At 27.9% G+C, this 14,678-nt stretch overlaps 1 protein-coding gene across 5 annotated transcripts in view; it reads left to right on the top strand.

Annotated features, from left to right (window-relative positions):
- The window catches only part of LOC106619283 (protein phosphatase 1-binding protein bifocal), an 82,544-nt gene that overhangs the window by 64,718 nt on the left and 3,148 nt on the right, over positions 1-14,678 (top strand). For all 5 annotated transcript variants that reach the window (XM_036359627.2, XM_036359630.2, XM_036359631.2 and 2 more), the window contains 2 exons: positions 5,958-6,131; positions 12,805-13,084. In XM_036359627.2, coding sequence (XP_036215520.2) covers positions 5,958-6,131; positions 12,805-13,084 — 454 coding nt within the window. The remainder of the gene's footprint in view (positions 1-5,957; positions 6,132-12,804; positions 13,085-14,678) is intronic.

Below are 14,678 nucleotides of genomic sequence, written 5' to 3'. Positions count from 1 at the left end.
CTTTTCGCACGCAACACAAATATTTTTGTTTCAATTAAATTTAGTACAGCCTAAGTAATTTTAAACGTTTCCTCAACATTTCAACTCGAATTTCCACAAATATCTTAAATTTCCAAAAATGTTTTTAATTCCCAAAATTGCTATTTTTCGCCACGCGGAACATTTATTTTCCTTTACCTCCGTAGCATCGTAAAGTCGTTGGCGCGCGTTTCGCCTATAAATTTTCGGTAAAAAATTTATCTACAATAAAGTTTCCTTGCCTCAGCTGCTGAGTTGCGGCACAATGCACTCGCATTCTACGCTACCTTAGAGTCTGCATATTCAAAACACATACTTGCCATAACAACTCTATACTCGATAAAAAGTACTCAGCACAAGCACTTCGCTATCTCAATTGGATCGTTGGAAAACTGTAAAATATGTTACCACTGTTTTCATTTTTCAGCTTGCTTCTCTTTTCATATTGCTTGTTGCAATGTGCTATCATCATATTTTCTTGAATTCTTTGCAGCGTTGCACGTTGCTTTACGGCTTGTGCATGCATAAATATTCTTCTCACATAACGCGTCAAGCTGTTTTGCACTCGCAACGCGCAATATTGCTATAACGGTATAGCGGTAAGGTTGCAGTGCTTGATATATACATATATTATATATTGCTACCGAATAAAGTACTGTAGCTAAAGGTTCAAAGACCAGAAATTGAAAGTGTACACAATGTATAAAATTCGATTAAAAGCAAAATCGATAAAACGGTGTTTTGTAATAATGTTTGAATTACTTAAATGTTTACTGAATTTCGGATTTGTTTGGATTTTTTGTATACGCAGACACATTTTATAATCCAAATAATAAAAATATTGCGTATCTTCATACATGAGTGTTTAAAAGCTAAATATTTTAAGCTTTTATGCAATTTTGCTGCCACTATTTCATTTGTCACAGACAAAATGCAATATGTTGTAAATTGATTGCCATTGTATTTGTATGGCTTTCAACAGTTAACAGGTTTTTCCAAATGCGCCTCGTTCGCTTTCAATAAAACACGGTAAAAAAACGTATATATAGCAACAAACAGTGCAAAAAACTCAATTAGAAAATCCAGTACTGGCAAAAGTCGTGTAACATATGTATGTATATGTATGTGTTTGTAAGTATATACAGTCTCAAAATCACCTAAATGAAGTAAGTTAGAAAAAATGTAAACTGAAAATTTGCGCTACCGAGAAATCTTTATAACGACCGTGAAGCGCGGGTGCATACAAGCAGTCAATATGCAAACACTCATATTAGGATGTGTCATTTTTAGGCAACTTAAAAAAAAGCAAGAAAAAACGTTAACTTCAGTTGCAGCGAAACCAAGTACATATAATACCTTTCCCAAATAAAAAAGTTTCCACACAAGAACTTAGTCAGCTATATGCTATAGCGGCCCGATCTGCACAATTAATTCGAAGATTGTACCACTACCTTGAACAATAATTCTAGCCAAATTTGGTGAAGACATATGCCCAAATGAAAAAGTTTTCAATACAAGCACTGGATTCCAATCGTTCAGTTTGTATGGTAGCTATGTGCTATAATAGTCCGTTACCAGCGGTTCCGACAAATGAGCAGCTGCTTGGGGAGAAAAGGATTTGTGCAAAATTTCAGATTGATATCTCCAAAACTGAGAGACTAGTTCGCGTATATACAGACGGTTATGGCTCGACTTAGCTCGTCGTGCTGGTAATTTATACATACAAGTATATGTAAATATTTTATAAAGTTTTCGACGTTTCCTTCGGAGTGTTACACAATTTGTGGCCAATTTAATATAACCTGATCAGGGTATTATAAAAATCATAATTTCATACATTTGAAATCTTCAGATTGGTTCAAAATTTAGCAGAGTTTTTTGTAGAGTGTATCAGACTTCTTTTATAGGACGTTCAATTTGATGACAGAATATAATTTTTTAATTCAGTTTCTAATGCTCAAATTGTCCAGCTACACAAATTTAAAAAAAAAAAAATTGTTTATCATGTGACTAAAATGGAAAATAAAAAGTTAGTTACAGGCACTTCCTAATATTAATATTAGGAGCTCAAATTTAAAGAGGATTATTATTTTTTTTTAGCCTTTTTTATATTTTATAACTAGCTTTTTGGTTGCAGTTATAACTAGCAGTTGCCTAACACACCCTGATAGAAGTATATAAGGTATGTGTATGCATTCAAAGCTTGCCTACTGCCTCAACTACAATACATAACTCTTGCAGCTCCAATGCACATTTTCAAATACTATCTTGTATCTCGTGCGCTTTAACAGTTATTTTGTAGCGCAGCAAGATAAAATTTATGAAGTTTGTTGGTTAACTATCTATTTCCCTCGCTGCTTAGTATGCATGCATTTCTAGTATATGGTAGGCATGTCGGTACTAGCTTACACGTGTAACTCTGCTAAGTAGGTAATTTCTTAATTGCAAACTCTTATTTTTCGCTACTTAGTAGCAATACTCTTCTTTTATGATATTTTATCTTACTGAGGCAGTGGTTTTGTGGGTGCTCTTAGCCACATGGGTTGCTTTACATACATTTATAAATACTAGTGGTTCGGATGAGCTTAGTAATTAATGTATGTACGTAATTGATTTTACAACATAATTACTAGGTATTGTCAAAAAAACAGAAAATGACAGCTAACGGCAATTGTTAGTTGTCAGTAGCGCTGATTACAGTGTTCATAAAGGTTTGCAATGAGAAGAGTAAAATACTGAAAGAAGTTGAAAACATAATTATCATATATGTGAGGGTGTACTATTGTTTTTAGAAAATTGTAGTTTCTACTACGTTTAAACTACCTTCGATCCAACAATTTTGGATTAAAATTAAATAATTGAATAATAATTTTTAATCAAAAAATTAAATTTTAAACTTTTTAATAAAAAAAATTAAAATTTCAAGTTTTAATAAAAAATTTAAATTTCAATTCCAATTTTATGAAAATTTAATTTGTATCTGTAAAATTGAAATTTAAAATATAGAATTTTAAATTTTTACACAAAATAACATTTTCAATTTTAATTTTTTTTAATATAAATAAAATTTTTAATTCCAATTTTGAGAAAATTTTATTTGTAACCGTAAAATTGAAATTAAAAATTTAATTTTTTAAATTTCTTAGTTGCAAATTTTTTAAATTAAATTAAATTTTTAATTTTATTTTAAACATTTAATTTTTTAAATTAAATTAAATTTTTAGTTTTTAATTCCAATTTAGAAAAAATTTAATTTCAAATTATAAAATAAAATTAAAAATTAGAAAACTAAATCAGATTAAAAAAATTGATAAAATTATTTTGTAATTTAAAAATTGGAGTGACAATTAAAAAAATTAAGCTGGAATGAAAAGCGATAAAAAGGAAAGAGTTAAATATTTCTAACCAAAACTACTAAAGACTATAATTACAAGTAATTAAATATAAATAAGACAAAGAGTGTTGATTTATGTTGAAATTTTGTTAAAATAAGCTTTCCATTTACAAATATAGCCAAAATGGTAAAACACGAAATATGCAAGCGCAAAAATTTTTAAAATTCAGAAAAAAAAATATTTTTTTTAACTTTTTTAAAAAATAATTTTCTTTAACTTTTTAATTTTTTTGCATTAAATTTTTTTTTTTTTAATATTTTTTTTTTGTTTGCAATTGCACTCTGTTTGCCATTGTTATCGAAAATCGATATATCTACCACATACAGTATGCCTTAATGAGTCTTTTTATACTTAAATCGTTGTGTATTGTTTACACTTATAATAAATTAGCGCTTGAAATTAAATTAGTTGTGCATTTTTAAAATCAAATTAAAGTAGTACTTACCAAACAAAAAAAAAATTATAAAAAAGAATATTAAGCGAAAAAAAAATATTAAAAGTTGCTACCTTACATGAATTCGCACGAAATTCGTTGCGCAGCCAATTGTAGTGTTATTGCATTTAAATTTTTTTTCGAAATTTGCATAATTCCAGCATAAATACTTTGTTGTTTATAGCATACAACGCCAATTGGTTATGGAGCTAAAATTCATGCTTAAACCAGACAAAGCCGACTTAAGCTTAATTTATATATTGACCTTGCTTACGCTTTGATTCTTGCTCGCAGCACTTTTTTCCCCTTTTATTTTTATTATATCTTCCTACATTTATTTTTCTTGGGCTTCAACCGCGCATTTCTTTTGTGTCACAGGCAATTAAAGCGCATTGCTTTTATTTTTTATTATACTTTTTTGTTATTCTTTTTTATGTTCCCATTTTGTCGCCCAGATTATACGATGGCATTCCCAAGCCAAGATCGGCCTAATGATCATCTAAATAACAGAGATCGTTAAACTTGCGATTGTAGCTAACCACACGCTTGTGTGCTTACATACGCCTCTAAAAATATAAATATATTAATGTATGTGGTATAAACCCGTTCAAACTTCTAGTACACACTAAAACATGCGTCTGCCCGAACAGTGATCACTGCCTTTGTTAGAGCGCCTCAAGTCAGTCAACGGCTGCTATACTTGAAGCGTTAACCGAGCTTGACTCGACAAACATTGTTTTTTGTTATCTTTTCGCATAAATATAATTATAACACATTGAAATAGCTGAGTGACGGCCAACTTGACTGCCTGTAATGCACTTAGTTATGGGTTAACTTTACTACTTTTATAAAAATTCAAATGGGAAAGAAGACTTGCAAACAATGCAAGGTTGCTCTGTCCATATGTCAGATTGGCGTTTTGATCTCGAGTCTCAAGCGCAAGATCACTGATCAGCGCTGGTTGGCATAGAAGGGCACCAAACTCAAGCAGGCCGCCGTCGCGCTAAGCGGCACTTCTGACAATTTTAATGCAATTTAACAGTTTCGCGTCAGTGGCGTGTGCAAAAACGATATCAAGTCTGTAAATATATAGCAAGTGTTATGTGAACATATATGTGCATACATACGTAGATGTATATGCTTGCAAAATATTTGCAAAAGTGCCCAGCCGCTGTACCAATTGTGCGCCTTTGTCATAGGCAATATATATTGCATGCTTTTAGTAATTTACTTTTATACCCCGAACAGGGTATGCACAAAAAAGTTTAACACAAAGTTGGTAACATCCAAAAGGAAACCTCAGAAACCCTTTAATTGTATTTTATTATATATAAATGATCAGTGTGACGAGCGTAGTCGATTTAGCCATGGCAGTCTGTCTCTCTAACCGTCGCTTTTAATATACACAATCTAGTCCCTCAGTTTTTGAGATATCGGTCTGAAAGTTTGCATGCCTTCTTTTCTTCCAAAGAAGCTATAGACCAGAATCAGGTTCTTATATGGAAATTTGACAACAGATCTTTACGAAATTTGGCATAAAATATTGTCCAAGACCATGCTCTTCCTCCGAATATATTGTCAGATCGTGCCACTATAGCATATAGCTGTCATGCAAACTGACCGACCAAATTAAGTTTTATATGAATATTTTTATATAGCTTCATTTCAAAATGCAAGTCAACGTTTTTGTAGTATTTCTTTGCTTTTTTTCGCACATTAGTATTTTCGCATTTGTTATATCAATAACTGGCCAGCTGTCATGTTTTGTGTCAGCTGTGAATCGCCGCCAACAAAGGCAAGTGTCAATTTGTGGCAAACGTTGCTTGATCAAGCGTACAAAGGCTTGCGCTTTAGAAAATATGTTTGTTTGTATGTATGTATGAATATAAATAATGTCAACGACACGACCTTGATAAATGATTACACATAGGCGCATATAACCTCAACTAAATTGACGCTGTTTGCTTTGTAAGCAATCACATACATACATACTTAATAAAAATTGTGCCTTTGCAGCAATATTTTCTTTTTATTGCAGTACTTTTTCTTACTTACATATATATTTGCATACTAATCGCTTTTGTTTGAATTTCTCTCTTTTTCTTCGGCAGCCAAATGAATCTGGTTTCGTGCTACTTGGTGATCTCTCATTGGAAACTTCAACAGACTCGGATTATGATGATTTCTCTATGTGCCCACCATCACCCTGCGATGTTGAATTCGAAAATGCTAATATTGTGATCGATGGAAAGTCAAGCATTCGACAGAAATCCAAAGAAGCAACGGTTAGTAAAGTGAACTTCATTAATATACTGTCTCTCGCTTTATTACTCCAACTATCTCTCTTGAGTTGTACTTGTAGTTTTCACCTAAGCCATTAGGTATTAAAAAACAAAAAAAAAATGAAAATCAAAAAGAAAATATGCAGACCTTAGAGCGTCTAAAACTAATTAAGTGCGAAATATTTGTAGTGGTTTCTAACCACTCTACTATAGTAGAAATTAATGTCCACTAATTTGTCTCTATTATATTTAATTTTAATGTATAATTTAAAGGAATTGCAACCATTTATTTAGCGCTTTTGGGTTAGCGCAATTAACAAATGTTTTTAACGATCTCGTTTAGAAAGTGAAGCGACCAAATGATTCATATTTTTGTTATTTTAAATTTACTGTTTTATAACAGCATGTTTTAGCTATAAATTATCACGCGTTGTAGATAAATTTTAGAAGCTTATCATACATTATGCATTACAATCTGCGTTTGCTTTTTGTTTTGATAAGATTAGTTTGTTCAGTTACTGATAATTGGTTACGTAAATGATGACTCTTCGCGTAAGTTTGATAGCATAAGTTAATTTTTCACCATTTCGATATTCAGTGGCAATTTATTAAAATAGAATATTATTATCAGCACGTTCCATATGCATATGGTGACCGCAAAGGTTTCCACAAGAGGCCATAAATCATGTTATCGATAAAAATGTTGACTTAAAATGTTGACTAAAAATATTATTATTTTTTTATTCAATTTTCTTTTTTTAATTCTATTTTTTTTAATTGAATTTTTTTTTTTAATTTTTATTGTTGTTTAAATATTGCCTAACTTTAAATTTATTATAAAACCTTAAGTGATTTTTTATTTGTGTACGGAATTGTGTATTTTAGAGAAGTGTGATTTCTACTAGTGTTACTGAGGCTAACACCCGAACATCTGGTAGCGCCTTTGGCAGTCTTTAAGAGGTGAAAGCCGCTAATAATAAGCAATATTTTTTTAAATTTTAATAATTATGCTTAATTAAACGAATTAAAATAAATAAGAATTTCACAGATAACGTTCTGAATTATTTTAATTTAAAAAAAAATTATTTTATAGATACATTGGTATCCTAATTTTTTGGTGATGTTTAAATTTTTTCGCAAATTAATAGTTTTCAGTTTAAAGATGATAAAAATTAAATTTTATTCGCAAAATAATAGTTTTTAGTTTCAATATGATAAAAAATCAAATAAATATCGCGCTGACATCGACCAACTGCTTAGTTCACTTTTCTTCATGTGTCTGTGTTCAGACATGGTAACTTTTGTTTCGACAACTCGAACTTTGTTGAAAAGGTTAGGGATCAGAAAGGTTAAAGGCACAGAATTGAATTAATTCCTTTCAAATTGTGTTGAATTTCGAATAAATACGTACACTATATTTTGAAATGTAAATTCTATACTCTATATTTTGTATTTAATGTACACAAATATGAATAATATAATAAACATATGTATAATACTTTAGAAAATTTAAGTATGAGGATAAAATTGCGTTCATGTAAAATAGATAAGAATTGATAGATAAGCGAAACGTGCTAGAATTAAGGAAACAATACAAAATAAAATGTCGCAATTTTACTAAGAATGGGTTAAACTGTATATCAAACAAAATGTATGTAATGTATATCAAACAAAAAAATATATATATATATATTAAAAGAAAAAAGTTTAAACGACAAAAAATCAAACGCGCTATACTTGTATATTGATATTTCTTCTTCTTAATTTTAACTTTTTCTATTTTAATTTTTTTATTTCTATTTTAATTTTTTTCTTTTTAATTTTTTTTTTTTTTTAGTTAGTTAACACTAACTAGGTCAGTTTTTTATTTTTTATTTTTTTCTTATTTTTAACTTGTATTTTTTTTTTTATTAAATGTTGTTCTTTTATATTAGTATAGTTGTGTGTAAATAGGGAGAAAATATATATTCTATATAAAACAAAAAATAATACAAATATTTTTTATTTACCTTTCCCTTTTCATTTTAATTTTTTGTTTATTTTATTTCCATTTTAATTTTTTTTACTTAAATTTTTTTCAGTTTATATATTGCTTTTTAAAGTAAATATTCTCCAATATTTAATTTTATATACATATATTATTTTTGCAAAATTAAAATTTTCAAAATTTTTTTGTTCATTCTATAAATTAAGAAAAATTTATGTATGTACATACATATGTATATACATACATATATTATATGAAAAAGAAAAAAATTAAACAAAAAGAAATTAATAGAATATTTTTATAATATATTAATTTTTTAAACTTCTATTTAAATTTTTTTTGTTTCTATTTATGTATTTTTTAAATTTTGCTTTCTTTTACAACAAAAATTTGGTTTATATATTGCTATTTGTAAAGTAAATATCCTCCCACATTTACTATATGTATGTGTATATTATTTTTGCAAGGTTAGATACTTTCATATTTTAGTGTTCGTTCTATAAACTGAAAATATATAAATGAGAAAAAGGAAAAAACATTAAACAACAACAAATTTTTTAAAATACGCTATCTATTTTTATTTCTCTTTTATTTAATTTTGTTTTTGACTTTTACTTCCATTTATTTTATTTATGTTTCATTTTTAATTATTATAATTTTTTTTTGTTTAATTTTTAATTATTATAATTTTTTTTTATTTATGTGAAAAATTTATTATTTTTATTTGTTTTTGTTTTTGTATTTCTATTTCAATTTTATTTGTTTTTTTTTTCGCTATATATTTTAATTTAATTTTTTTTTTTTTAACTTTTATTTAATATTTTTTTTTTAATTTATTTGGTTTTGTTACTATATATTTTTAGTTATGATTTATAATTTTTTTTTGACTTTAATTTTATTGTTTTTTTTTTCATTTTTTATTTTTTAATTATTTTTTATTTCAATTTTGATTTTTTATTTATTGTTTTATTTCAATTATTATTTTTTTGTGTTATTATAACATTTTTTAATATAATGAGCGCTATTTGAAAAATAAATAGTCTCTCACAGTTATTTTCAAATATTTTTTTTTGGAATTCGAAAAATTTTCATATATTAATGTTCATTCTCAAGCGCGAATGCTGTCACATTTTTTCATTCCATTAACTTTTGCTTTTAGTTTCACCCCAATCGGTTTTTGTGTCGGTATTTCACATTCGCTATCTATTGTTTTCGCTAGCAATTGACAGTTAAATGAAAAATAAGTGTAGCAAAATTTCTAACATGCCTATTTGGTAGGCAAATTAGCAAAATACGCTGACATGCATACATTTTAGGCAACCCACAGTCAACCATAATAGCGCTTTAATCGGAATTGTTTCGTATATATGGAGGGGTACACTATGCAGCGCACTATTTTTGCTTTTGTTGCCGTTTCAAACGCTAATGATATGCACAAATTAATGTTTGAATATTTTGTTTACTCGGTTTTCACAAATTCTATGCGCATGACAATTACGCCATAAGCAGACGACCAACCGGGCATGAAAATGAATTGAAATTCCAGCGCGAAATTTCTTCATGTTGTGGCCCCCTTTTCACTAGTGTTCTCCTATTTACTTTGAATTTTGTGCTTTTTGTTATAAAATATGCGCCTGGATGAAACAAAAGCGCACAACATAATATGTAGTATATACCATATGTATATACATATGTATGTCAATTGCCTGCATATACATAATTCTGTGTGTAGTGCATATATTTTCTTCGACTCTGCCTGTGCAAGTATTAAAGCTGCATTGGTTTTGATTGTAAGCGCTAAAGTGTTATTTCCGGTTTCACATACGTCCTATGTCAACTCGTGGCGATTAAAATGCGTCAACAGTTTCCATGGTATGCTCAAAATGAGGGCGTGAATATTATTAACGATGTAGGGGGCATAAAATAAAAGTGCCATAAATTGATTTTTATTATGAAATTTAAAGGCAGGCACCACGTTAGTTTATTTCTTTTATTTTTAGGAAGTTTCCAATTACTTGGTGATAGATCAGACGAATGCGGTGAATGGTTGATGAGAGAAATCCGTTTTTATACCCTGAACAGGGTATATTAAGTTTGTCACGTAGTTTGTAACACCCAAAGGAAACGTCAGAGACCATATAAAGTATATATGTGTATAAATGATCCGCGTGACAAGTTTAGTCGATTTAGCCATGTCCGTCCGAAATTTGGCATGGGTTATTGTCCGAGGCAACCGTGCAATCACTGAAGAAATTGTTCAGAACGAGTCACTATAACATATAGCTGCCTTACTGCCATACAAACTGACTATTATAGCTTCGGTGCAACCCTAGCTAACGTCTTTTTCTTGTTTCATCAACAAATCGTTCACTATTTGGTATTCATTTAATTTATGTGAAACAAAACTCGCATATACCTTTTTTTTAACCAAATCTTCAGTTAAAATGGGCCAAATAGTATTTAATTCCCTGTCAAGGCAATACGTGAGAAATCGCTCCTGAACTGTTTGGAACACGTGCCCGTATGGAAGAGTGCTCTTTTGTCTACTCTTTATTACTATTATATTTCTACTAAATTTTTAATAATTTACTGTTATTCAATTTATCACATAATGCTATAAAAAAGTACAAATTTTTGTTAAATAATTTCAAGTGCGCTTTATCTACAACACAAATAGGTAAATATCATCAATCATGTTTATGCATGCATATCATAATATACCGCTTCTCAAACACCAAACAACTAATTCGTACAATATAATGCCTCTTAATACATTTCGCTCATTAAATATTAAGTATTGCCAAAGTGCATTTGAATGTGTGTAAATATGGACAGTTTTTTTCTATAACGGAATAATGAGTGTTATTTTTCGATTTTGTTGGCCGCTATATACATATGTATGTACATGTATTTGCGTATAGATTTCGTCACTATTGCATTTCAAATAAAATTAATTCGTCACACGCTCCAATTGTATTACAATTCAACTATTTGCTGGCAACACCTTTGATTGTGATTATAAATAAATAGTTTTCTTCAGTGCCCACTTTTCAGCATAGTTAAAATCGAATTACGGCAATACATTTGTATGTATTTTTTGTAACTTAAGCTTTTTGTGTTGTGATGTAACAGGCGTTTGTTGTAAAGATCGCGGCTTAACATAAATGTTGTGTATGGAAGAAATGTACAAAGTTGCTGTTACTGTCTGCATACTGATAACTCTGTGTAATACATTAATATAAGTATGTAAATATATACAAAAACAAATTCAAAGCATAAATAGTGCCAAGTTGTGCATAAGTCATTGCTATATTATATAAAGTTCTGCGCTCTATTTAGCTACAAGTGGTGAAAAGTTGCATTTTGATTGCAAAAAAGTGCAATAAATTATTTATAATATAGTTTCGTAGAGATTATTAGATTAGAAATGAGCGTAATAAAAATAAATAAAAATAATATGTCAGCGTAAAACCATTTTTATTTAAAAAAAATTTTAGTGTAAACTGATTTGACACTTGCGAATGTTTTATTTATTTGATATACATACATATATATATAAAGTATAGTCTTTTAATAATTATTAAATACGTTTTTATTTTCTATTTTAAAATATTTTTGTTTTTTAAATTCTTTACTTTCGTTTTTTTATTTTTATTTTATAATATTCTCTCTAAATTTTGTTGATAATTTTTTTAAACATAAAATATTTCTGCTATCTTTTACAATTTTTATAATTTTATAATTTTCTATATTGAATAAAAAATTAATTTTTTTGTATAATATTTTTTTTTTGTACCATTTCATTAAATATTATTATTTTTTTAATTTTCTTCACTTTTAAAAATTAAAAATTTTTTTAATATAAAATATCCGCTATCTTTCTCAATCTTTGTATTTGTTACATATTGAATAATTATTTTAATACAATATTTTCTAAAATTATTATTATTAAAATTGTTTTTCTTTCCGTTTTCAAACTTTTATTTTATAATTTTTTTAATTTATTTTACTATTCTATATTGTATAAAAAATTAATTCTTTTGTATAAATTTATTTTTTGTACCATTTTCGTTAAATATTATTATTTTTTTAATTTTCTTCACTTTTAAAAATTTAAATTTTTTTTAATAAAAAATCTCCGCCATCTTTCTCAATTTTTGTATTTATTACATATTAAGTAATTATTTTAATATAATATTTTCTAAAATTATTATTTTTTTTTAATTTTTTTTTATTTCCGTTTTCAAACTTTTATTTTATAATTTTTTTAATTTATTTTACTATTCTATATTGTATAAATAATTAATTTTTTGTACCATTTTTCTTAAATATTATTATTATAATATTTTTATTTTTCTTTTCTTTTAAAATTTTAAATTTGTTTTAATAAAAAATCTCCGCTATCTTTCTCAATTTTTGAATTTGTTACATATTAAATAATTATTTTAATATAAAATTTTTTTTAAATTAATATTTTTTATACATAAAATTATGTTTTCAAAATTAATCAATTAACTTTTTTTTTAACATTTGTTTTAATAATTCTGTTAATTTTTTTTTTACCTATTTTTTTTAAATAAAAGTTGATTCCTAATTTTTCAAAATATTTTGTAAACCAATTTTTTATAAAATTTAAATTTATATAGATTATTATATGTTGCAACTTTTCTCTTTTTCCACCACATACAGTTCCGCGTACAATTCAATGATACGCTCACCTCCACCTTTGAATATCCCTCCGAGGCATCGCTAATCATTGACGATTCCTACAGCAATGATGCGCTGATAGGCGCCTATGAAAATGTATCATTAAATGACACAACGGATTCTTCACCAGCGCGACACCATCATGTAGCCGTTGATGAGATTATACAACTGCCAACGCCGGCGAATACCTCGTCACCCGCCAATAATGCCAGCAGCGCAACAAATACGCCAACGAAAAATATACTGGGGAATTTGCCATTAGGTAAGTGATTCAAAGTTCAATGCCTAATTGCTGTCATTGCTTGTCATTAACCATTACACAACTAATAATATTAATTACATACATACGAAGAAAAAATGGAAAACACGAAAAATTCTTCATCACATTTGTTGGCTTTCATATGCAACAATCATTTACATATGTTTGTTGTTAAATGTTTTTTTTTTGTTTGTTTTGAATTTTGCTTTAGAAAATTCTACTTTTCTATGTTATTGTTTGTTTGTTTGTTTGTTAATATTATATACGAAAATGTCTCTATTTAGTTTATTTGTATTGTCTTTGTTCGACTAAATTTCTTCTACACGTATATTTGTTGTTATCATTTCTACTTTTCTAATTGTTAAGCTGTCTTATAAGTGTTTGTAGTAACTTTCTACATTTTTGTTTGCGTTTTTTCCATGGTCTTAGTCTCGTTTGCTGCTCTTTTGCATAAATAATTTGAAATTTCTATGTTTTCTAACAAATTTTTTACAATAATTTGTGTTTTTTTATCGACTAAAGACAACTTAATTTTCCTAAAATATAATACTATAATTACAATCTTACCAACTTCTATCAGCTTTCGGTTGTACCCCTATTTTTATACTCTCGTTTTTGTGTGTTTTCTTACTCTTCTAACCTAAAATTACTTTTTTGCACTTGTGTACCCTTAGTAACACTACAACAACACTACTAATATAAACAACTTTTGAAATTTTGAACATTTTTGTTATACAAAAATTTGTGATACAAAAAAAAAACAATATTTTTGAAATTACGTCGCACACAAACAACAATTGGCGCACAAGACATTAAACACAGTTGAATATTGCAAAACAACAACATACAATAAAGCTTAAATTCACAAAGAATTAATTATAATATCTAAAAGATAATATCAAAACGCGCTTAAAAATTTGAATTTATAAAAAAAATTAATATATAAAAAATTACTCTCAGTGTGTCCCAAATTCCGCTAATTTTGTAAGCAACAAGTAAAACTTGCACGTAAAACTTTACGTTTTCAGCAACACTATTTCTTTACTCTCTCTCTTTCTCTCTTCAGTTTCAGCCACTTCTGTTACAGTTGACAATAATACGCTCAATACCGCTGAGTTACCGCCTTGTCTGCTCGATTGTTTCGATGAGCTCAAACAGTGTAGATTTAGCAAGAAAAAACAGATTTTGAAAATACTAACAACACCATTTCGTAAAATTTTGAAAATTTTAAGGTTGGTGGTATTACCAAAAGTCCCCTTTGTTGTATACAACCTGTTTTCAGTGTTACCGTGAAATGAAAATTTTCTCCAAACACACTTTCGGCTGTTCAAAATCGTTCATTTGTTTGCTAGTTGAAAATATCATACATTCTATTTCATAAACACGTGTTTTCAAGTCCATTTTTGTTAAAATTATATTGGCAGTTTAAAACTCTACGCAGATAGAGCCCTAAAAAATAAACGCTTTTGTGGTTAAAATTAAAAAAAAAATTTCCAAACTTCACGCCAGATTATTATTTTTTTCCAACCGAATGTTTTATAGTGTTCTTTTCTCTACTTTTGTGCGCATTGGATCCACAAGCGTTATTCGAAATACC

Source organism: Bactrocera oleae, chromosome 5, assembly GCF_042242935.1.
Source record: "Bactrocera oleae isolate idBacOlea1 chromosome 5, idBacOlea1, whole genome shotgun sequence".
In the NCBI taxonomy this organism is placed as follows: Eukaryota; Metazoa; Arthropoda; class Insecta; order Diptera; family Tephritidae; genus Bactrocera; species Bactrocera oleae.
Note: the sequence above shows the minus strand (reverse complement) of the source record. Positions and strands in the feature narration are given on the sequence as shown.